The sequence below is a fragment of the Pseudorca crassidens genome, chromosome 13, assembly GCF_039906515.1.
Source record: "Pseudorca crassidens isolate mPseCra1 chromosome 13, mPseCra1.hap1, whole genome shotgun sequence".
Classification (NCBI taxonomy): Eukaryota; Metazoa; Chordata; class Mammalia; order Artiodactyla; family Delphinidae; genus Pseudorca; species Pseudorca crassidens.
This window is the reverse complement of record NC_090308.1, coordinates 27,987,131-28,013,786: the sequence shown is the minus strand read 5'-3', so window position 1 is coordinate 28,013,786 and position 26,656 is coordinate 27,987,131. Positions and strand designations below refer to the sequence as shown.

Genomic DNA, 26,656 nt, shown 5'->3' with positions numbered 1-26,656 from the left:
TCATTTGGAAGCAAAACCTGACCTGGACTAAAGTGAAGCTTTTTGTAGCCCTTATTTATCCCATTTAAAGTGGAAAGCCATACATTTCAGTGCAGAAATAACAATGTGATGATTAAAGGGTGCTGCCCCAAATTCCACTGGGGTGATCATACCACAGACGTTAATGCTTTTCTCAATCCAAAAAATCTGATTTCTGAGTCAAATCTGGTCCCAAGGGCTTTAGATAAGCAATTGTAGATATGGACTAATGACCCTCTCAAAAAAACCTGGTCGGAAAGGGAGGAATGTGGTAGAATAGTAGCAAAAGGGAAACATGGCATCATCTGATGGAGAACATAAAACTGAAAGGGCTGGCTGAAAATATCAGGAAGAAAAAAGATCATGTCAGATATTTTAGAATTTCTGAGAATGTAGAGAGGGATGGGACATAAAGCACAGGTAGAAACTGAACTAAAATAGGAGAAGGGCACTTTTACTGTAATAGAAGCCAGATCTCAACATTCTCATACAATGTTGAGAAGCTAGAAGATGAAAACCCCTGACAGTTAGCTTCTATTCTCTCCGTAACATAGCAACAAGTTACCTGGTGAGATTGAGGGTGAATGAGAAAAGTAAAAAGACTGGTGAGGCAAATACAGTTTTCAATAATCTTTGCACAAAGAATGAGTTGAATACACACAAAAATAGGGGAATCGTTGGATAGTATTGAGGGTCCATTTAAGATCTGCAATAACGAATCTGCAGTGGAATCCATCTGCCTATCCATGAGGCTTTTTCCAGCAAGGTTCAGCCATTCAGGAACACGCACAGAGAAGACACTGACTGCTTCATTCAGAGTGAAGTTTCTACCCAACAGGTACAAAAAAAGGGCAGAGTAACAAGGTGGTTGAAGGTACTGGCAACAAAAGGGGGGAAAGTTATTGAAATGATAAATAATGAGCTCTAAGCTGAATTAAACAAATAAAATGACAAAGGAAGAGTACTGATGTACTGAAAGAAAGTTGAGGGGTCCAAAGGTCAAGAAAAAGTAACAATGTAAGAAGTACAACTAGGTGGCTGTTGTCAGAATGGGACAAGCGGTTTCATGATTTTGGAAGAGGCGGAGTTACAGTGAATTGCTAACGAGAGGGGAAGGTCACTGGAAATGAGGGGGTCAAGGAACTGCAAGTCCAGGCCGCTGGACTTGTTTTTTCACATTGATGCACAAGCTATGATCATGAAGAGTTTAGGGTGTAGAAGAACACTGTCAGCCAGCTTCCAAAGTCTTGATGAATAAGGAAAAGTAACCATGAGATTGTTCAGGAGATGAGAGCAGTGAAGAGTAATAAAAGGCTGGTTCAGGCAAAAGACAGAAACTTCAAAGGAGCAGAGATGGAAGGGGAGAAAAGGAAGGAGGGTGGGTGAAGGAATAATTGTTGGAAAAGGCAGAAAAGAAAATAAAGTTGACCTTCCAGACCCTGGGGTTTGAGAGGATATACACGAAGTAAGGCAAGGAAGTAGAAAAAAACACTAGGAAAACAGATTGAGAATTGTGGAGGGGTTTGATTTCCAGGATAAAAGCAGTTCCAAAGTTCTAGCAAAGGTAAAAAAGAGTGAGAGGTGAGTGAGTGATAAGGAAGGAGGAAACTGAGAGCATGATGGTGATGGTGATGGTGATGGTGATGGTGATGGTGATGGTGATGGTGATGGTGATGGAGAGGAGGGGGCAGGGCAGTGGTGTGTGTAGGTGGGGAGAACACCCTGACTGATAGAGGCATGGCAGACTTTGGCCTCTGTCAAAACAGGGAAAAAGAACCATAAAGCATAAAAACGTCTCAGTCCAGGCTATACAGGGCTAATCCCCACTTCCTATTAAGATTAATTTTAATACCTTCTATTTTGTGTGTAAAAAATCCCTTGACTCACTTATACATTTAGTACATTGAAATACTGTTAATGTTGACTTTTTTAAAAAAGTAGGTGGATCTTTAAGCAAAGAAAAGTCACAATATGAACCTGTAATATTTCTGGGGATGCAGTAAATATATTATTTTTCATTTCTGGTGATCCTATCTAGAGGATATCAAACCTCAAACCTAAGATGTAGTATTTCAAAAATTTGGTTATGTAAATGAAAGTATTTTTTAGAGGAAAAAGTACTACAGATCTGAATATAACCCATTAAAGCAATGGTTCATAAACTTTTTTATTTAGGTCAGATACCCCTTTGAAATAGCTAATGAAAACAATGGGACACTCTTGGCAGAGAAATACAGCACACACAAAATTTTGCATGCTATTTCAAGGGGTTCAATAATTCCAATCCTAGAACCCTCCACTTGAGAGATAACCTTGATTCAGGCTATTTTGGAAATATGTTAATTCAATTTGATGTTCTCCATAGTCAATGAAAACATACATTTAGTAAATTTTCCATTAAGCTGTTATTAATGGCAATGTGACATACTTTGACTTATCCAACCGCATTACACAGTCCCCCTCGTAACTAGCATCATGCTGATGACAGGCAAAATCTACTGACAGGTCAGAAATGAACTAATAACTAAAATAATCAGTCATGGATCAGTAAGAGATACATATACCCATCACATAAAAGTGTAAAATGTTTACTGTATTCCTTCATCTTCCCCAACCAAATAACAAATTCATTTTCTGTATAACAACCTCAAGAAACTGAGCACTGAAAGTCCCAAAATAATGGCAGCATATGGAATGAGTACTGGATGCAAATAAGGAGCTTGGATTCTGATTCCTGCTCTGCCACTAATTAACTGTTACCTACCTTACAGCTTAAACAGTTCATTTAATTTCACTAGCTTCCGTTTTCTCGTCTACATAATGAAGTAAATTAAACGGTTTCTAGTTCTGTGGATGTATGTGTCTGTGACTCCCAAACCATTAAGGTGTCCTTTAAATCAAATAGCCTACTAGGAGGTTAAAATGTGCCATTCCAAAGAAAAGTACCAATGTCCTCCCCCAAGTCATGTAAAACCCACCCACCAAATCATGGTCACCAGAAAGAAACATGTTCTGAAGATTCATATATTAGTGATTAATATATTAGTGATTAGTGTTCAGTCTCTAGTAGGATGAAGAATTGATCATCTTTTAGATTTTTCATTTGGATGAAAATAACAGCTACCCAGTTAATCAAGTCCAACCTGCTTGTTTTGTAGACAAAAAAAAACAACAACAACAAAACCAAGGAACAAAGAAGTGACTTCACCTTAGCAGCAGGGCATGTACTTAATTAATCAGCTCACCTACCTGTCCACTTCTCCTTTCTCATACTCCATTTGTCTCTAAAGCAACGCTTCTTCTATCCCTAGTGGTTACCCCTTGCTGGACTACTTCTTCCAGAATTCTACTGTTTCCTTCCTGGGGCTAAGATCTAAGCAGCAAAATCTACTTGGCTCTGTCTCTTGAATATGAAGTTATCTAGGTCCCTTTCCTGAAGACATTTTTCAATGTATATTCCTTTGTAAAGGATTCAAAGCCAAATTTCCCTAGCACCACACGATTGTCATAGACTTGCTGAATTTAATGAAACTCCCTGCTTACATATCCACAAGATTTACGCTCTTTCGACTAATTCCTTTGGTCTTTACAACACAATCAATATTAGACTAACTAGCTCTTTGAGGATAAGAAGTGCCTCATACACCTGTCCACATAGTACAAAGCACACAACACAGTGCTCTACTCACAACAAGCATTCAAGAAACAGAGTTTAATGATCAACCCCTAAGGGTTTAAGTTTTGAAACCATGAGTTGATCTCTATTGTTTTTGCAAGTTATCTTAGTTCTCTTCTTAAGGCAATAACCTCAATTTACTCTCTACCTACTTCCTGCACTTATAATCAGCCACCTTGGACTTCCCTGGTGGTGCAGTGGTTAAGAGTCCGCCTGTCAATGCAGGGGACACAGGTTCTATCTCTGGTCCAGGAAGATCCCACATGCCACGGAGCAACTAAGCCTGTGCACCACAACTACTGAGCCTGCGCTCTAGAGCCCGCGAGCCACAACTACTGAGCCCAGGTGCCGCAACTACTGAAGCCTGAGCCCCTAGAGCCCGTGCTCCACAACAAGAGAAGCCACTGCAATAAGAAGCCCACGCACCGCAACGAAGAGCAGCCCCCGCTCGTGGCAACTAGAGAAAGCCCGTGTGCAGTAACGAAGTCCCAACGCAGCCATAAATAAATAAGTGAATGAATGAATAAATAAATAAAATACCAGCCACCTCCTAGTGTTTAGAGCGCAGGGTGGATATCTTCCACCCTGCAGTAATCAGTTCTAATCAGCATGGCTGGAAATCTAAGGCTCTGCCACCAAAACATTCACGACCTTGAGCCTTGACCTAGTCATCAAATACTCCAGAGACTGAGTTTATCCCATGTGCAAAATAAGGGTATCACCACCAATACCATCTACCTGACAAAGATTTTGTAATAAATATTATACTTGTAAAAGCACACCAACTATTTTAAAATATTCTCAACAACAACAACAAAGACCTTATTCTATGGAATTATCTCATCATTGTTCATAGAATATCCTTGCCAGAAAACTCATAAATCAAAAATAATTACTGAAGTTTGTGGTCAATACATATTTACTGTAAGTATCTTTAGTTTGACTGGATGTTGTTGCACCCATTAACCGCCTTTATTTTTTAAATGATTTTAGGCATTTATAGGATCAAAAAGTGCTAGAATAAACATGCACCTAGTCACAGATAAGCAGTAACACAAAAAGTATACCTCACCTTGGCTTGAACCCAGTAGTTTTTTTAATTCACTTAAGTGTCATACAAGTTAAGTTTCAAGAGTACATACAAAAAAAGAGAAGAACATGCTAAGCTGATGTTCATCTGGAAAAGTAAATGTGAGAGAATGACCAATAAAATTTTTAAGTTAAGGATAATGATAGGGGACTAGAACTACCAAGATATCAAACATCATAAAGCTGAAGTAAGTTAAAATGCGGTAATGGCACAAAAATAGCTTGATGAATTAGAATAGAGCATCTGTAAATGAACCAATTAATAGTAATATATTTATGTTTGCTATACATAAAAATAAGAACTGAATGTTCTTACAGGAATATATAGGTTACACAGTTTTAAGTAGGAATTCAACATATGCAAAGAGCTGTTTCAAATCAGTGGGAAGAGAATGGGTTATATTCAATATTGTATTGGGAATACTGGCTATCCATTTGAGAAAAAGACTCTATCATACGTTTATGGTGTTTCATACATAAATTCCTTGTTGATTAAAGATATGAAGAATAATATAAAAATATATTTAATTTTCAAATAAGGAAGACTGACAAATTTTACATAAAATTTTTTAAAATTTTCCCTGATTAAAGATACCACAAGCAAACATAAAAGTATGTGAGGAAATACATACAAGGGGTTAATGTGTGTGTGTGTGTGTGTGTGTGTGTGTATATAAAGAGCTCCTACAAACCAATAAATAGACCAGTTCAAAATACACAAGTCAAAGAAAGGTGTGGCAGAAGAAACAGGGGTGGGGGGGGTGGGGACGGATAAGCAGGAGGAGCGAGGGGAGGACTGAAAAGAGGCGATGGTGGAAGAGGGGGGACAAACGGAAAAACGGCACAGAGGAATAAGTAAAAGGATTTCTACTTTTTTTTATTAGCATCCAGTGTTGCAAAGGGAAATGGGGAAAAGAGCACTATCTGACACCGTTGGCAAGAGTACAGCCTGGTACAACCTTTGGCAGGGAGAAAATTTGATAAAATAAAAAACTTTACTATATACACTATATTTCTGGGAATGCATTCTACAGAAATACTAACGCTACTGTGCAACAATATATGAACAACATTGTTTACCATGATGCTGTCTGTAATGGTGAAAAAACTGTAGATGTACCTCAATAAGGAAATGGTTAAACAAATTATGATGTATCCAAACAATGAAATAATTTGCTTCAGATAAAATAGTAAACCTACATGCTTGAAAAGAAAACAATAACACATTAAATGGGAAAAGCAATTGCAATATTATACAGCAAAGATGCTATATTATTATGTTATTGGCATTAAAAAGTCTACAAGAATGTAAATGAACTTTTAAAAGAGATTACCTCTACAGACAGAGAAAGAGAAATATCGTATGAATCCCTTATATGAAGAATCTAAAAAGAAATGATACAAATGAACTTATTTACAAAACAGAAACGGAGACTCACAGACTTAGAGAACAAACTTATGCTTACCAGCGGGGAAGGGTAGGGAGAAGGGATAGTTAGGGAGTTTGGGACTGACATGTACACACTGCTATATTTAAAATGGATAACCAACAAGGACCTACTGTATAGCACAGGGATCTCTGCTGAATGTTATGTGGCAGCCTGGATGGGAGGGGAGTTTGGGGGAGAATGGATACATGTATATGTATTGCTGAGTCTCTTTGCTGTGCACCTGAAACTATAACAACATTGTTAATCAGCTTTACTCCAATATAAAATTAAAAGTTTTTAAAAAAAGTTATTACTTCTAGAGAGTGATATTAGGAAAGAGAGGAAGTGACATTTCATATCAAAATTTACGTACTTCTATGTTACAATGACTATGTATAATTTTTACAATTAAAAACCTTTAAGTGAGAAGCATATATATTAAAACATTTCAAAACACTAAAAACTTATTTCTATACTATTCTTCAGACATGCTCTTGATTTTTTCTTATTTCATGTTTGAAACAAAGGTACAAATTTCATCCAATCAATAATCCAATGACAACTTTATATTCAGAATGCTCTAGTAAGGCTGAAAGTAATGCTCTAAACAGTTTTGTCTTTTGTGTTAAGTAACCCCTTGTTAGGCTCTGAGGCTTCTTGACAGCAAGGACTGAATCTTTTGGATTTTTCTATTTCCGCAACCAAAGCATGTGATACATGGCACATCATTTATACATGTCTGTTGAATGCTGAATTGAATAAACAAAATAATTTCCTAATAGCTCTTTCAATGCTCTAATAAATTCCTAAAGGAATGAAGGTGAAAACTAAAGGGAATTATAAATGTGACGTCTTTGAACATGTCATCTCTTACGGGGAAAAAAAAACATGGTCAAATCTATCCTGCTCTTCTCAGATTTTCTAAAGCAGGATTTCTCAACCTCAGGACTACTGACATTTTGGGCAGGATATTTTTCTGATGGAGGCAAAGGGGTGTCCCAGGTATTGCAGGATGCTTAACAGCATCCCCAAAATGTCTACAGACAGAGCCAAATGTCCTTTGTGGGGCAAAATCACCTCCAGTTGAATACTGCTCTAAATAGTTATTAACAAAAGAATTAAATACATATTATACACCCAATAACCACTCCATGTCAAAATCCTCCAATTCAACTCTCACTTGAGAGTCTGGTAAAGTAGGTAAGACATAGACTCTGCTGCCACATAGCCTGGGTTGAATACAGGCCCTGCCACTTTAGTTATGTGACTTCAAGTAAGTCACTTCACTTCCCTCAGTGCCTAGTTTCCTCATCTGTAAAATGATAACAATATTAGAACCTACCTAATAGGTATGTTAAGAGAATTTAATGAGTTAACACATGTTAAGTGTTTAGAGTAATGCCTGGCATATATTAAGTACTGAATGATTCACACCACATTGAATCTATAGACACAAATTATTCTCTGACAATCACATATTAATTCATGGTGGGGAGGGAAACTGTCAGCTGTATGACACTGTGCTAGGTATTGGAATAGAGAGATCAAAGAATAAGACATGATTCCTATCCTCAAGAAACCTTAAGTCTAATAGAGATACCACACAAACATTATTACAGTATGAACTGCTATAATGCAGGTACAGTGACAGTGCATAGGAAAGGTACTAACCCACCATACTGGAAGAATTAGGCAAGGTTTCCTTCAAAAGATTCCTAATGAATCTTGGAGGGAAAAATAAGGAACAGGGGTTCAGGGAACGTGACACAATGCATACAACTGACAGTAGATCGGCATGGCTGGGATATAGGGAAAGAGATTAATTGTGTGAGACTTAAGGACAGAAAAACTGGCAACTCATTTAGGGCCACATATAACATTTAGGTACTTAACTTGATTTTGAAACCTAAGAGCCACTAAAAGAATTTAAGCATTGGTATGACATACCATATTGTGCTTTAAAATGAATTGTGGAGACAAGACTGAGAGAAAGCACATAGAAAACTGTTGTACTGATATGCGTAAGGAATTCTATGAACTGATGTAAGATAAGAACAATGGCGATGGAGAAAGGGTTATTTAAAAGATACTACAAGGTAAAATTAGGAACGTTTGCTGCCGGAATGTATGTAGGAAAGTGAGAGAAAGAACAGTTCCCAAATTTTCTAGCAAGGAAAAGTGGATGCCTATGTCATTACCCAATAGAGAATACATTCCAGAGAGCTAAAGAAGTCTGCTGGTCAGGATATTGCTTCTCTTCGATAGTCTTTTATTCAAGTGCAAAATTAGAGCAGTCCATAGAGGAACTGCTTCCTCCTAAATAGATGGAGATTGCCACCAATATTTTGTGGTTTTTTAAACACTGCTTAGACACTATCTCGGGTCTTTAGAGTTTTTCAAGTTAAATTATAACATTTACTTGGCATGGGGGACACAAGATGACTAATACTCTCTGTTATCAGGTAGCTTTCATTCTAGATGTGATGGACATGTAGAATGACAAGACTGAAAGAAAATATAAACAAAGAAATTAAGAGAATTTTGCATGAGACCACAAGTGCTATGACTACAGCTGAGCAAGCACCAGAGCATAGGAAATAAGTTAAGAGGGGACAAGCATGAGAGACAATATAGTAACAGAATATGGTGATGAATTAAATGTTAGGGAGGCAAAAAAACAGAGATCTAAATCCCTAGGGCTCTAAATTAGATATGAATATAGAACACATTGGATCTGAGATTCTTTCAAGACAAATAGAAATTGGATAGAACCTGGATAATTGAGTCTGCAGAACAGAAGAAATGAGAGCACCATTAAAACACAAGAAGTAACTTGAGACCTGGAAATGGATGAAATAACTTACAGAAAATGAAAGGTGAGAAGGTAGCAAATGTCCAATGAAGGAATGCTGACTAACAGAGCCAGGCAGAAAATAAGCGTTCACATTCCTTGTACAGTCCCTACATGGAATTGAGGTTCATGCAATCATGCAAATTTGCAGGTTGTATTATTAAAGGTCATTTGGTGCAGTCCACCATTTTACAGAAGAAAATTTAAGTAGATTTCTAAAGATCACGTGCCTGATAAATGGAGTCTTTTTCTCCAGGCTGTTTCCAAGGCACCCTCTCCGTTCTTCTGATAATAATGTTCAAATCAGTAATGCTGACTTCATTTAACGTTTGCATTTCAAAATCTCCTAAGAATACAGTTACAGCCTAGCAGTTAAATCATTCTCAGCATAACAAAGAAGTTTCTATTTAGTACAATTTTAATTTCCAGTGGGAAATTACAAGGGTAGGCTAGTCTTCCTCTAATAACAAACATCTAGATACTATCTTCTTAACCTTTTGCTTATGCTCATTTTAGGTGGGAAACATGACATTTAGGGTCTAAAGCATACGTTATAGCATAATACTATCAATTTTAGGTCACACGTGATAATCCCAAATTCTTTTATTTATTTATTTTTTTGCGGTACACGGGCCTCTCACTGCTGTGGTCTCTCCCATTGCAGAGCACAGGCTCCGGACGCGCAGGCTCAGCGGCCATGGCTCACGGGCCCAGCCACTCCGCAGCATGTGGGATCTTCCCGGACCGGGGCACAAACCCGTGTCCCCTGCATCGGCAGGCGGACTCTCAACCACTGCGCCACCAGGGAAGCCCCCCAAATTCTTGAAAATGATAATTCCAGACCAAAATGATGTGACTTGAAATAAAAAACCTTTATTGTATATTTTGATGGGAGCATATATTGTTTTCATCTGTATTGTAAAATATCAATATAAGTATGTGCCTTACCTCTCCAACTAACCTCTGAGTTCCAAGTGTATTTTTAAAACTTTTTCCACAAGATCCAGTCCAGTGGCCTAGTACATACTAGACACTCAAATATTTACTAAGATTACATAATCTGATATATGGAAAAAAGTAATATATTCTCTGAGCCAGGGATTCTCAGCTTGGGAGGACAAGGTAGATCAAGAAAACAAGCACAGCCTTGCCCCCACCCCCTCTGAAAATCATTGTCACTGACAGATCTGATGCTGACAAGAAAGTGGTATATCTCAGGTGTCCTGGGACAGAAACAATTATTGAGAATGACTTATCTGGTATAAAACTAATTTTATAGATGAAGAAGTGAGGTTCATGTAAGTTAAACAATTTGTCCAGTTTAACATTCTTTGCAAATTATATCTTGTTGCCTGGTCTGAGGTTCATAACTAAAAAGATGTTTGAAGATCTGTCTCAAGTCAGGAAACTAGTTCAAATGACCTTTTAAGGTTCCTGCCCTCATACTCCTAGTTTTAAAAAATAACTACTTAGCCTATTCAGTGAGAATCTCTCCCCCACATATATATCATTAAATCTCTAAATGACATCAGCTGTAAAATGTTTGAACATTTTAATACTATTAGCCACATCAAATAGGGTATTAGTTAATTAAAACTGTTCTCTAGGAAATAACATTCTTAAATCCAATTAAAAACAACCAAGGTTTGTTTTTTGGTTTGTTTCATATAAAATCCATAACTAAACATGAGAGGATTACAAGGGACATTTAAAAAAATAAGCTTGTTTACCTGATGGCATTAAGTAATTTCAAATTTGAATAGGACCTATAAAGATGTTGAAACACTAGTTCAGAACAGTAGTTTTTGTTTAAATTTAAAATGCCCTTTATAATTTTTTAATCAATATTTTTAAAGTAGTCTGTGGATCAAACTGGGACGTAAAAATTGACTCCACGTTTAAAAATGTGTGCTGCAGTTAGAAAATGAAAAAAGGGAAAACACAGGATACAAAATTGTATAACTGTATGTACAAACCTTAATAACATAAAAAATAAAAATGCATAGGAAAAAAAACTAAAAGGAAATGTGGCAAAACACAAGATTTTTGTCTTTGGGTAAGAAAACCATGAGTGGGACTTTCCTGGTGGTGCAGTGGTTAAGAATCCACCTGCCAATGCAGGGAACATGGGTTCAAGCCCTCGTCTGGGAAGATCTCACATACTGCGAAGCAACTAAGCCCGTGCGCCACAACTACTAAGCCTGCGCTCTAGAGCCTGCAAGCCACAACTACTGAGCCCGTGTGCCACAACTACTTAAGTCCGTGCGCCTAGAGCCTGTGCTCTACAACAAGAGAAGCCACCGCAGTGAGAAGCCCGCGCACCACGACGAAGAGTAGCCCCCGCTCACCACAACTAGAGAAAGCCCACACGCAGCATCGAAGACCCCACGCAGCAAATAAATAAATGACAAAAAAAGAAAGCAAATCATGAGTGATTTTTCCCCTTTTTCTACATTAAAAATATATTACTTTGAAATTTAGGAAAATAGTAAGTTAATAGGTGATTTGAAAGACTTCAAAAGGAAGAAATTCTTTTTGTATTTATATGGTTAAGATAGAAGACAAGTTTACAACTTAAAATCATTCAGATCAAAACACCCTGAGTTTAAAAAACATTTAAGGTTCTTTTTTTTTAAACTGAGGTTTTCCAGGTAAATACAATTTTTGCCATCAATCATTATAGTTCCTATAAATGTTTCAATATGGGCATACCCACAAAAATAAAGATTTTCAAAATTTCAAAGAAATGAGTGTTAAATTTTCAATGAAAAACTATTTCAAATAGAAAATCATTTCACTGAATCTGACTACACGTTTAAATTCTAGTTACCAGATGTACATTCAGAAAGCACACCAACTAGGCTACAAAGAATAAACCACTTCCTTCAATATTACAACCACACTGTGATTTCTTTAGTATGAATTATGTTTTCATTTTAAAACAACCTTCATATAGCATAAACTGCCTCATCAAATCCATTATGCAGTATCCATCTCCTATGACACAGAAGACAAAAATGTTGTATCCTAAAAAAATATTCACTGGGATCAATTTCAATTTTCTATGAATATCATTGAGCCGGCAATCTTAAAAATTAAAAGAAACTTTTGATAAATAGATTTCAACCTTATATTGGGCTGGATTATATGCCTTGAAGTAGTATCCACAAAATTTTATAATCCATGTAATTAATTTAAATTATATTAGGACCAATAAGAGTTCTTGCTACTTCAAGAGTTAAGAAATAAAGGCAATACTATGTTACTAATAATTTTCCTTTAAAAAAGCCATTTATATTTCATTTTTAAATACTGCTGTAATAAAAATTTTGTTAGACCAGAAATAGGACAGCCTATAAAACAAAGCGTTTTATTTTACAGAGTGAAACTGTATATACCAAAACCCTTTTTCAAAAAACTAGACAAATGTAGCAGTGTTCCTCACCATTCTTCCCTAGGCCTTCTGTTTTAACTTATTCTAAACTCTCCCTGAGAGCTCTAATCTATATCACCATCGCTGGAATTATCTACCCTTAAGCATCTCCCTAACAAGTCCTGTTAATCCTTCATGTCTTAAGCTTCGGCATGATGTTATTAAGGGCAAAGCTAAGAATGTATATTTGAGAAATGCCTCCTCAACAACACAGAATAATCTAAATATAATGAGCTCCTACTGTCTGCCAAGAAATGCTATAATTGCTTCATTTAAGACTTCATTTAACATCAAAACTACCCTAAAAAATAAGAATTATTTTTATCCTAATTTTGCAAATGAGAAAACTGTGACACAGGATGTTAAGTAATTTGCTAAGGGCACACAGCTAACAGATAGGTGGTTCCACTAGAATGTAAATCCAGTCTACACAAGCAGCTATGCTCTTCCAAATTACTGTGGAAACTAGCAGTGAGAATCGACAACTTCTAGTCATAAAATCAGAAAAACACTAAACATTTAGGTAGAGGAAAAGGCACAGTAGAAATAAAAGGCTCATAGTATGCATATGAGCTGGAATAAGGAAAAGAGTTAATAAGAACCTTGCTGAAAATTTCAAGAAAGGAGTCCAACTAGCAAGAGATGATAAATGATAATTAAACTGGCATTAATAATCAAATTAAAGACATGAATTTTCATTAATATTCTCATTATTTAGGTGTCATTTACACCATTTTATTTTAGTGGCTGTAAAATACACACATGTGCACACATACATGGGCCTATACAGATTCAATTTAATCCTTATTTCAACTTTGTCTTCAATTTCTTTCCTAAATTCTATCTTTGAGATTTTCAAGAACATGACTGTAAAAAGGGAGAGGCTGCTGTATTTGAATAATCCTAAACAATTTAAGTTTTAAAAAGATATACACAAAATGGGAAGGGGGAGGGATAAATTAAGAGTCTGGGATTAACATATACACACTACTATATATAAAATAGATACTACTATATATAAAATAGATAACCAACAAGGACTTACTGTATAGTACAGGGAACTATACTCAATATCTTATAATAATCTATAAGGGAAAAAATCTGAAAAGAAATAGATACATATAACTGAATCTCTTTGCCATACACCTGAAACCAACACATTGTAAATCAACTAGACTTCAATTTTAAAGAAAAAGAATTAAAAAAAAGATATATGGTAGGTCACAACCATCTCCACACTTCATCTTGAATTCATAATTGGGGCAAAGAGTCATTCCTAAATAACTTAAGAAAACTTAGTAATATCCAATATTATCCAATATCCAGAAATAACTCCATAATAACAAATGTAATGAACTTTAAAGCAATTAGTAAAGGGAAGGAAAGGGAAACTAATATTGTTTTAAGATACTACTATATGGTACAAGCTGGGTTAAGGATAAGTCATAATACTTTGAGATAGATAATATTTTTGCCATTTTAAAGAAAAAAACCAAGTCTCAGAGAAATCCAGTAAGTTTACAGATAGCAAATGAAAGAGCTAGATTACAAACTATAATCTGAGAGCTATCATCCTTTTCTACTATACCACATGCCACCGGTCAGAGCATAAAGTTGATGCATCTTTTAAATTCTAATGAAACTCTGAAAGAAAATAAAGTTCGACCACTTTACACAGAAATAAATTTTAGAGGAATTAAATGTCTTAAATGTAAAAAACTCACATAATAGTTCTCTCAAAAGAAAACTGAGAATATTTATAACCTAGTGGTTAAGGTTTTTTTGGGTTTTTTTTAATCCAAGACTGCAACCTGGTAAGTTAAAAAAGACAGATATAATGGCATCCAATTTTTAAATTTTTCTGGAAAGATACCATAAATAAAGAAAATGAAAAGATTGGGAAAATTATTTACAATGCATATACTAATAAAAGATTAATATCTATAATACCAAGACTTCAATTAATAAGAAAAAGACAACCCAATTAAAAAATGGGCAAAGGATATAATTAGCAATTCACAAATTCAAATTGCAAGTGAATATATGAAAACATACTCAACTTCGTTAATGGTCATGGAAATGAAAATTAAATCAGCAATGAGACATTAACTTCTTACCTGTCAGACTGTCCAAAATGAAACATAACACCTCTCATAAAGCAAAGGCCATATCTATTTAAAGCAAACAGTATACCTTTAAAATAGCAATCCCACCACAGGGGATCTATCTGATAGAATCAAAAGCCCTAGTTTTTAAGGATATGTACATAGATGTTCTGTAAACAGAATAGTTCATAGAAGCAAAAATTGGAAATAAAATGAATATCCTTCAATATGGGAAATCTTGAATAAATTGTAGCACAGCCATACCACGGAATATTATGTAATTACCAAAAAGAATACATTGGAAAATACTCCAGTTGACAGTGTATTATAAGGAAAATGAAAATTATAGTACATCATTTTTTTACAATAGTAATAAAAAATCCCTCTATGTATATGTCTGTTTTTATATATTAGGTGAAAATAAAGAAATACATGGAAGAATCTATATCAAGCTGTTAAAAATGGCTGAGAAGATAGGTAATCCCCTCAAAAGAGCTTACATCAAAACATCATGAATGACTTAAAAAAAAGAAAAGTGAGTGGAAGTAATATAAGCCCCTCAATGCATTCGACTTTAATATAGTCACTTTTTATAGCACTTGTTCCTTAGATGGTAGTAAAAGAACACTTTATTTCTTTGAACTAAGGTCAGCTATCACTTGTTGAGCATTCTCTATGTGCCAGACACTGTGCCAATTGCATTACATGGGTTATTTTACTTACAGAAACTTATAAGTTAGGTACTGCTTTCTCATGAATAAATGGTATTTTAACACTGCCAACCTATAACAGCATGCACAATGCACCATGGATACAATTTTCAGGGACACAAAGGTGACTGTCATCACAACAAGCTCCCCCACCCAAAAGGCATAATCGATCTGACTCTTACCTACTCTGTTAATGAATGAAAACATCAATATGAATATAAAATCCTTTCATGGAATATAATTATCCTTTATAAACTAATGCTATCAATGCTATTATGATTCACAGTTAAATACAAGAAGTAAATTAGTACAGTCTTCCCAAAGGTAACTTCACAATGTGTACTAAAAGCATTAAAAATGCCTGTACCTTTTTATCCAGCAATACTACTCTAGAAAAATCTTTTATAAAATAATTGAAAAAAATGCACAAAAAGTACAAAAATGTTTACTGAAGCATTTTTGGTAAAAATACATTGAAAAACTTAAGTTCCTATAATAGGTATTTGGTAGATAAAATAACAATACTATGAAGCCTAAATTATTGGTATACCAAAACAGTCTGTGAGTGGTTGCTAGGGACTAAGAAAGGGGGAAATGGATAGCTGTTGAATGAGTATGAGTTTCAGTTTTACAAGATGAAAAAGTTCTGGAGATTGGTTGCATAACAATGTGAATATACTTAACACTACTGAACTATAGGCTTAAAAATGGTTAACCCGGTAAATTTTATGCTTTCTGTATTTTACCACAATTAAAAATAAAATTTAACAAAGTTAAAAAAATTGTTTAAGTCTGCAGCATATGATTAAGTTAATGGGTTAAAAAGTGGAGTGGTTCCATTAAAAAAAAAAACTAATATTCCCTATACGTAGAAACACATACACAAATTATAAAAGATAGAACTTCAGAAGCATCTTATTCTGAATGTTGGCTCCACCATTTACTAGTTTTGTGGCCTTGGGCAAGGTGTTTAGCCATTTTTCAGCCTCAGAGCCTCCTGGTGACATGAGAATAAAAAATAAAAATCCCTATGTGATTATTGTTAATATTAAATAAAATAGCAGATATAAAGAGTTTAGTACAATATTTGGTGTGTAGTAAGTGTTCATTAATAGTGCCTACTATTATTGCTTAAATGCATCAAAATGCTAACAGTTCTGAATTCTGAATAATGGGATTAGGTATCCATTGGCTCATTTGGACTTTCTAGCTTTACTCAATAAACACTGTTATTTATTATTTAAGCATGTGCTTAAAGATGGCACCAAGCTAGCAACTATTAAAAAATTAAATTCTTCAGAATTTTAAATCAAACAGAATTGTTGCTTAAGTAAGGAGTAGAAGACAACATAGTGATTTAAGATTAAATGAACTAGAAAAGGACTTCATTTCTTAGGACCACTAATTTGCAAGGATTTAGAAATTGACATCAATTCTCTTATAGGAATGCCAAAGTCTGTAAGTAATACCAGCAGAAAAAAATAGTTGAAAGTAATTTTTAAGTACCTCACTAATGATAAAACTGGTTTCCCTAACAAGGGATTTAATTTTATCCGTAAGATACTTACCAACAAATACAAAATAAGATTGAGTAATTATAGTATAAAAACTTGTTGCAAGTAATATATAACAATGAAAAGGGTAATGAACTAACACAATATTGTAAATCAACTATACTTCAATTAAAAAAATTAAAATTAAAAATAATTTTAAAGGGGTGTTCAAGTTCAAAAGAACTCAGTTTGAGTTACAATGTGCCTCTAATAGCTGTGTGAAATAACAAACTATTTCATATAAGCCTCAGTTTCTTCCACCTACCTCACAGATTCTCATAATAATCAAATAAAATATACACAAAGCCCGACACAAAGTTTACATTCAATGTATTAATTCACTTCCCTATCTTCCCTTGAGAAGTAGCAGCTCCCAGAACAGAATACTTTTACACATAGCCAATAAAAAGCAACAGGCAACTTGTTCAGAGGGAGAACATCCTGGCTATATTTGGTGCTTCTATTAAACCACACTTAGCCCCTGAGGGGCTACTATAAAGTTCTAAGAAAGAGTCTGGGGCTTAAATCTATGTCCTCAATGGCTACCACATTTTTCTGATAAAAAGCGAACATGCAGTAAATGTTGGCTAAACTGAATTGTATTTATCGGCTCCCATTCTAATCCTAATCCCTTACTGAATACTTAGCAATTCTTTAGCACATGCCAAGCACTCAAAAAATATTAAAAAGTATATATAATTGCCTGGGAATGAAACAAGAAAGTATATACAAATATATGTAATCTGATTATAATTTCTATGGTTTAAAAAAAAGCAAGGTAATTAGGATTAAAAGAAAACTGCATTTAACATTCATGCAATTCTTATATGGTACTAGCTATTCGAAGAAGATAAGCTGTTTTGAGAGTCTAAAGCAAATTATTTTTAAATTAAGCAATTAATGCTTCAGTTTTTCCAGTGTAGGTGTATACACAAAGAGAATCTTAAGACATATCTGAGAACATTCTGAACTACTTTTTTTCACTGAAATAAACCACTTCCTTTCAAAAGCCCACAGAATTTTAAAGCAGAAAGCCAATTCTAAAGTTTTCTGTACAAGTATAAAATTCTTCTAACTGCTTTAATAAAATTACTCAGTGACAGAAAAATTAATGAAAATATTTTTCAAGGAAAAAATATATTTAAAAGGGGACATCGGAAAAACCGTAGTTAAATATAGCTCTATATAAAAAAGAATTAAAGCAAAATAATATATTTTAAGTACATTACTGAAAAGTTCATACATAACAGATTCAGAAGTGTTCATAACATCCTATAGTAATAATTTTTCTTTGTAACGCCGACTTTTCAAATTAATCATAGTCTTTATTTCCAGGATAAGGATAAAAATCTCATATTTGACCGGAGAAGGGAGAAAAAAGAGGTTACATCTCTTCTTAAAGATCTAACATCACTAGCACTCCTATTTAGTTACTCAGGTAATGTTGAAGAAAGAGACAAATACGGCACAATAACCAAGTTAAAAAAAAAATGACCTTGTTCCAAGTGTTTACAACTCTGCTTTATCTTTAATTTCTTGTACCTTCTCTAGGGAACAATCTGCCATTGAGATGCAAGAATATGATAATCATCATCTGAGTATAGTCACAAATAATACTTCACAGATATTCAAATAGTACTATGCAGATAAACTGTATGACGTTTGTTTAATAGACTATTAATACTACAAAACTAGCAAAACAATGCTAGCAAATAACTATATCCTCATTATGTAAAATTAGGCTTTATTTTTTGTAAATGAAAAAACTTTGTTTGAAGGAAAAATGATGAAATTCAAAGGGAAAGGAAAATGATGCATAATAGGTTTCTAAACAGTATGAGCAAACCAATACTACTCAAGACAAATCTTAGCAAAAATAGTACCTGAGGACTTCCCTGGTGGTGCAGTGATTAAGAATCTGCCTGCCAATGCAAGGCACACGGGTTCGAGCCCTGGTCCGGGAAGGTCACCCACACCGCGGAGCAACTAAGCCCGTGCTCCACAACAAGAGAAGCCACCACAATGAGAAGCCCGCGCACCACAGGCTCTTCTACTATTCCTTTTCTACTGAGCCTGCGTTCTGGAGCCCCCATGCCACAACTACTGAGCCCGCATGTCACAACTCCTGAAGCCCGCACGCCCAGAGCCCATGCTCCACAACAAGAGAAGCCACCACAATGAGAAGCCAGCGCACCGCAACTAAGAGTAGTCTCCGCTCACCACAACTAGAGAAAGCTAGCGCGCAGCAATGAAGACTCAATGCAGCCAAAAATAAATAAATTAATTAATTAAAAAAAAATAGTACCTGAATTGTCCAGTATTAAAGTATATTTCTCCAGAGACTCCAACGCTTTTAAACAATGAATTTCCTTAATGATATGATTAATATAAACATTTATTGGCTACTTTATTTGTGAGGCAAATGGAAATATCAACTTTAAGAACCATATAAAATGCTAACTTTTTTTTTTTTTTGGTCACACTGCGCAGCATGTAAGATCTTAGTTCCGTGACCAGGGATTGAACCCCCAGGAATCAAACCCATGCCCCCTGCAGTGGAAGCGCAGAGTCTTAACCACTGGACAGCCACGGAAGTCCCCAAAATGTTAAATTACGCATGATTCCTTTTCCATATTTGTGGACCAACTATTTTTTCTTTAATGTTTACTTTTATTTAGATCAACTATTTTTCTAAAAGAATCAAAGTAAACCCAACATTAGAAAAAGACTCAACAGCAATCAAAAGAGTTAAACCTCATTTCACACAGTAATATCCATTTTGTCGAAAACTATTTCTCTTCCAAGTTTCTCTTCTAATCATAAAATTTTAAACCATAAATAGTAAGATTTTTCTGCCCAGAATTTTCCTTTCAAACAATAATACTGTGTATATCTCAATTGCTGGATTTTTTGTGGAAAAAAACCCAAGAGTCTATGTTACTTAGTTTTACAGTTTTGGCAATGAATCCCCCTGCCCTTGGTAGGTTTAAGGTGGCAAGGAAAATACCAACAGAAAACAGATTGTTCCATGATTTTACCCCCTAAATATACACTCTTTTAGCAGTTCATCCATATGAATGTATAACAAAATTATATGATAACCCATTCTAAGGTTATTTGTATTTGCTATAATGGTTACTTTCAATATTATATATGTTAATAAAATGAACTAAAACGTTATCTAAGAAGACACATAAACATTTAATACATCATTTTAGAAATTAAAGAGTTCCAACTTATTATAAGATAAAAGGTTAATTTTCATACAGATATTAAGTTCTCATTCAAAATTCTAAAAATACTGAAAAATTTTCCAAGTAAGTATAATAAAAGAAACTTCTCCTAGACTGTTCAATGGTATGTCATTTTAAAGTCATGTTGATATGGACAGTAGAATTATTATACCTAAGCATCTAAACCTTTGGAACAAGGTCTGTCATAGCACACACCCAGAAAGAAATTATTCACAAGCCTCTCAAATTAATCTAGTTTCACAGTTGATAGGGGCATTTAATCTAATCAAGTGCTGCCGGAAAGATATATCCAGTTAAAGAGACAAAGTAAAGATGTTTCTATCCCACTTTTCCCAAAAAACATACCCCCCCCACACACACACACACACGATAAAAGAAAAGATGATAAAAACAACAGAAGAAAAAGTTGAAAAGTAAGCCAGCAGAGCTCACAAGAAATACAGATTAAAAAAAAAAAAAAAACTACTTACAGAAATAAAAAAAGCCACACTAGAAGCAGTGGAATGGGCTAGCTAGCAACATATAATAATAGAAAATGATACAGCAATGTCTGCAAAGCCTTCCAGGAAAGAAAGAGGAACCAGGAACTATTATTTATAATGCAGATACAGGTCACAGAATCATTTTCATACATTCAATGATTTGGGAAATATTTCAAACATGTATATTTTGGGGGTAGGGGAAGGTGAGAGGTGGAAAAGATGTCAAAGTCGAACAAGAGATAAACAGAGGCCTAATCACGAGAAACCAATCAATTTTAAGATAACTATGGTTGGTTTAAAACTAAGGAAATTTTGAGTACAGAATCTAAGAAAATGCTATAAATCTTGGCACTACGTATATAATGACTAAAACTATTAGGAGATAAAGGGAGAGAAGAGATCAAGTATGAAAAAGTATAACTCTGATGAGCTCAACTTTTAAAGCCAGGACTCATTAAAAAACTGTTTAAAGTTAATTCAGTTAATAAGAGTTTAAATATATTATAAAAGGTGTAAAGGTAAATACTTTCCCTAAGAACTTAAAATATTAACAAAAATTATGAGAAATAAAGAGGAGGTGAAGTATAAGTGTGTTAATTTCTTCATCTTTCATGAGAGATCAACACATATATACTGTTTAAAGTTGGCAAAATTTTTAAATGGTAACATGTTATTACATTATAAAGATAGGGACTTCCCTGGTGGTACAGTGGTTAAGAATCTGCCTGCCAGGGGGCTTCCCTGGTGGCGCAGTGGTTGAGAGTCCACCTGTCGATGCAGGGGACACGGGTTCGTGCCCCGGTCCGGGAAGATCCCACATGCCGCGGAGCGGCTAGGCCCGTGAGCCATGGCCACTGAGCCTGCGCATCCGGAGCCTGTGCTCCACAATGGGAGAGGCCACAACAGTGAGAGGCCCGCGTACCGCAAAAAAAAAAAAAGAATCTGCCTGCCAATGCAGGGGACACTGATTCAAGTCCTGGTCCAGGAAGATCCCACATGCCGCGGAGCAACTAAGCCTGCACACCACAATGAAGAGTAGCCTCCACTCGCCACAACTAGAGAAAGCCTGCATGCAGCAACAAAGACCCAACGCAGCCAAAAGAAAAGAAATTAAAAAACAAACAAAAAGATAAACTACAATATTTCCAGTTTATCAAAGGGTATATACAAACTCAAAACAAACACAGACCATATATTAAAATACATAAATATAAAAGACAACAACATATTTTTTAAGTGACAGAAGGTACTACATCTATCGTATCAATGCCATAAATGGGAAAAAACTATCTGTCTCTGACAAACCAAATTACACACAAATATAGAAAACGCGACTAAACCAAAGTGACTCAAAACACTGAAAGCAAAAGAATGGACAAATAAAACTTAGAGAAAGCAGCAAACATGATATTAATGTTAAACAAACTGAATTTAAGGCAAAAGGCATAAAACAAGCAAACCAGGAACTTTATATTAATGAAAATTTCAAATCCACGGAAAAATCAGGTATCTTCTATCAAAATGTACAGGGTGAAATGCTTATGCAATAAAATATATTTTAACTTACCTCTCTGCCTATAGCCAATCAAGGAAATAGAATTTAAGTAAGAATACTGAATTCTACAAAAATTTGAAAAGTAACAGAAATATATCATATCTTGGTTTCTTAAAACAGAATTCGTATACTTGACAGAGGTCTATGAAATCATTATAAAACTACATTGGACCACAAAGAGAAACTCAATAAACTTCAAAGAGTAAAAGGTACAGACCACATTCTCTGATAACAGTACAATGAAACCAGTAATCATAACAAAAATAGCAAACAAAAATCCCACCACAACCTGGGATTTAAAAAAACAAAGAAGATTCTTGGCTTAAAAAGAAAATCAAAATTAAATTCTGGATTATCCAGGAAATAATAGTTAACTCTAAAAGAACCCATATGCTACAGCAAATACAGTAAGCAACCTAAATGTCCATCAACAGACGAATGCATAAAGAAGATGTGGTACATATATACAATGGAATATTACTCAGCCATAAAAAGGAACGAAACTGGGTCACTTGTAGAGACGTGGATGGACTTACTTCACTCTATCATACAGAGTGAAGTAAGTCAGAAAGAGAAAAACAAATGTCGTATATTAACACATATATGTGGAACCTAGAAAAATGGTACAGATGAACCAGTTTGCAAGGCAGAAATAGAGACACAGATGTAGAGAACAAACGTATGGACACCAGGGGGGAAAGCGGGGGCAGGGGAAGGGGTGGTGGGATGAATTGGGAGATTGGGATTGACATATATACACTAATATGTATAAAATAGATAACTAATGAGAACCTGCTGTATAGCACAGGGAACTCTGCTCCGCTGTACAGTAGAAACACAACATTCCAAAACAGTGATACCCCAATAAAAATTTTAAAAAATAAAAGAATAATTAGGTTCTTGGCTTAAAAAGGAAATCAAAATTAAATTGTGGATTATCCAGAAAATAACAGTAAATCTAAAAGAACCCATATGCTACAGCAAACACAGTATTCATAAGAAAAACAATAACTACAGAGACAAAAGTTAAGCAAGAGAAAATAGAAACACGCATTATCAACTTCAAGGGAGTGGGGAGGAACAAGGAAAGGGTAGAACTTGGATTCTAATCTAACAATTTATTTCTTAGAACAGAGAGAGAGATCAGAAGTATGTGTGGCAAATGTTACCTTCTGTTGAAACTAAATGGTGGGTGGGTTCATGAGTGTTTGTTATATTATTATCTGTGTTGGAAATTTCAAAAATTAATATTAATTTTTATGGTAAAAAACTTTAATGTATTTAAATTAAATGTTCTACTCAGAAAGGTAGAATATTAAAAATAGAAGAGATTAGGTCATAAACTCACAAACTAATGAATTAAAAACAGCAGAACTAATTACCAATTTAGGAGCCCATCTTTGGGGAAGAAAATTAAATTACAAGGTAAAACTCAAGAGGAAAAAGAGCAGGCAGAGGGGGAAAGTAGAGGAAAGAAAACAATATTTAAAATAAGAATGGAGATTTAACCACAGTATAGAAGAATCTAAAATAATAGTAAGACAATGTTTGTTACAATGCTAAACAAATACATTTGTCAACCTGGATGAAATGGACAGCTTTCTCAGAAAACTAAAGCTTCCCAAACTAAGCTTAGAATACTGAGAAAGATAATTCCTATCATAAAACAAATAATTTTAATGCTCTTCAAATTATTATAGGATACAGGAAAACTTTCTAAGCTCTCTATAAAACCACGAGAAACCAAAACCTGACAACACACACACACACACACACACACACAAAACTGTAAATTAATTTTATGGATAGAACAATTTTAAATAAAATATTTTCAAATAAAATCCATCCCATTAAAAGAATAAACCACCATGACCAATTAGGAATGTTCCAGTGTTGACCAATACTAGAAAACCTATTTAAATAATGTAATGTTTACTGTCTATTAGTGTAATGCTAAAGCCTTTTACATCTATGAAAATGGTTTATTTTTTCCTCCAAAAATCTTTCGATAACATTAAACATCCCAATAAAAATTAGAACTAGATTTTTTTCAGTAATTTGATAAGTTGTTTCTAAAGCTCATGTGGGAAAAAGAGCCACGTAAGGTAATTCAAGAAAACTATGAAAAAGGAGAAAAAAAATAGGACAGCCTATAAAATATTTAAAAACTAATAGTAATAAAAAGCTACAGTAATTAAAAAGCTGATACTGGCATAGAACAAGACAAAGAAATGGAATAGTACAGAGTCCCAAAACAGACAAGACAGATGGAGAGAGAAGAATTTAGCATATTTCAAAGATGGCATTTCTAAGCAGGTTAAAAAAGAAAAAGGATGTGTAACACAACAAAAGGTAACTGTGACAAATCCAGCCATCAAAAAAGAAAAGATGTTGGCAGAAAAACTCTATTTCTACCTTATCCCCTAATAGCAGCTAGACTAAACACTCAAATGTTTAAAAAAATAAATTAAAAAACAGAGAGAAACTGTCAAACATATAAGAAATAATTTTTTAAAATTATCTTGTAGTAAAGTAGAACTTTCAAACAAAAGCCCAGAAAAGATTAGTAAATTTGAATATAATAAAGTCAACAATTTGTCTTATAAATAATGATTTAAAAGATGACAAACTGAAAGTAAGAAAAAGTATATGCCATGCATATAACAAAAGGATTTTCTAAGAATTTAAATATAAAAATTGAATATATTAAATACACACACACACATATATAAGTCATTATGAAAGACAGCTAGCAGACAAATGGGTGAGGATTAGGAATAGGTAGTTCTAAGGAGGAGAAATACAAATAGATTTAAATATGTGAGAAAGCAGCCAGCCTCACTCATTAAAGACATATAAATAAATGAAAAAAATATTTTCCAATTATCAGGAAAAAAACACCAAAAAGAGTAATAATCCTATCTGTGAGAATCTGAACAAAAACACTCGTGAACTTGTGGGAAGGAAATTAGCACAGCCGCTATTAACAACAATTAGGCAGTATTTATCAAAAATTTTGAAGTATATACTCATTGGCATAGAAATTCAATTTCTAGAAACATAGGATGTTCATTTTGGGATCATTTAGTGATAGCAAGTTAAAATGTTTATCAACAGGGGCTGTTTAATGTACAAACATATTATGGAATTCTACACAGCTTTTAAAAAGAGTGAGATTGATCTCTATACACTGGTAAGGAAAGATCTGCAATATACTTTGCTAAGTGATATAGACACTGAAGTGTTTAATATCTTCCCATTTGTGTAATGACATATATACATTTGATATGTGTAACATGCAAATAGTTTCTAGAAGAATATAAAAGAAATTTTCTTTTCAGGTTTTACAGCTTCCTCTAGGGAACAAGATGTGGGACAGTATTTAAGAGTGGGACTTACTTTTTACTTTAAAAATCCTTTCCGACATTTATGTGCCAGACGTATTCTAAGCTGGGAATACAGCAATAAACACATAAAAACCCTACATTCATAGAAATTGCGTGGGAGGGTGGGGGGAGACTGGGGAGCAGTAGGAAGACAGATAAAAACTGTGTACACACACGCAATGTCAGATGATGTAAGGGTTGTGAGGAACAATAAAGCAGGGTTACAAAGGAAAGGAACTATATGTATGGGGGGGTTATGATTTTATATGGGGTGGTAATAAAAAGGAATACAGTGAATTATGGGTACATACGAAGGTTCCCCTATCTCAGGATTAGGAGTAAAGTGAATATAAACTACAACCTCAAGAGCTAATTGCCAGGTGGAGAAATGGAGGGGGAAGGGCAAAGTACTATAGAAGCAGAGGAAACTCAGGTAGGTGTTCTTGGGTGGATTTGGGTAGTGGGTTACACAAAGTGAAACCAGTTGATAAAAGGTCTTATAAAATAAAGGGTTTATATGGGGAACAGAAAATTAGAGCTACATTTTACAAAAGTTACTCTGGCTGTATTGCAGAAATTGTTTTGGAGAAAATTAACTGAGAAGTAAAGAAGCCAGTTAAATATTTTAGTAATTCTGCAAAGCTAATAGCCTTTAAGAGAAAAAGTAGCAGTAAGACCACAGAGTAGTGGGTCAAAAAATGTACAATCAATCCTCATTTTAGGATTCCATATTCATGAATTCAACTACTCACTAAAAATCATTACTTCGACAATTTTGTAGTCTCTTGTGGACAAGTGCAGAGCAGGACAAAATTTGAGTAGCCCAATAGGCACGTTCCCAGCTGAGGTCAAACAAGGTGACATTCTGCCTTCTTGTTTCAGCTCTCATACTATAAGCAAGTGCCCTTTTCATGGCCTCTTTATTGCCACATTTTTCACACTGAGCTGTTAGTTGGTAGTTTTGCTGTTTAAAATGGTCCCCAAGAGTAGTCTGAAGCACTGTTTAGTGTTCCTAAGCACAAGGCAGCTGCAATATGCCTTACAAATAAAAGATTCATGTTAGATAACACTTTGTTTAGGCATTAAGTTATAGTGCTACTGGCTGTGAGTTCAA

General features: G+C 34.6%; 1 protein-coding gene across 8 annotated transcripts in view; it reads right to left on the bottom strand.

The window, feature by feature from the left end:
• Nucleotides 1-26,656, bottom strand: part of HBS1L (HBS1 like translational GTPase) — an 80,762-nt gene that overhangs the window by 31,867 nt on the left and 22,239 nt on the right. For 3 of the 8 annotated variants that reach the window (XM_067702030.1, XM_067702026.1, XM_067702023.1), the window contains one exon: nucleotides 5,864-5,986. The exons of the other annotated variants lie outside the window; for them this stretch is intronic. In XM_067702030.1, the coding sequence (XP_067558131.1) occupies nucleotides 5,864-5,986 (123 nt within the window). The remainder of the gene's footprint in view (nucleotides 1-5,863; nucleotides 5,987-26,656) is intronic. 8 annotated transcript variants of the gene reach the window in all.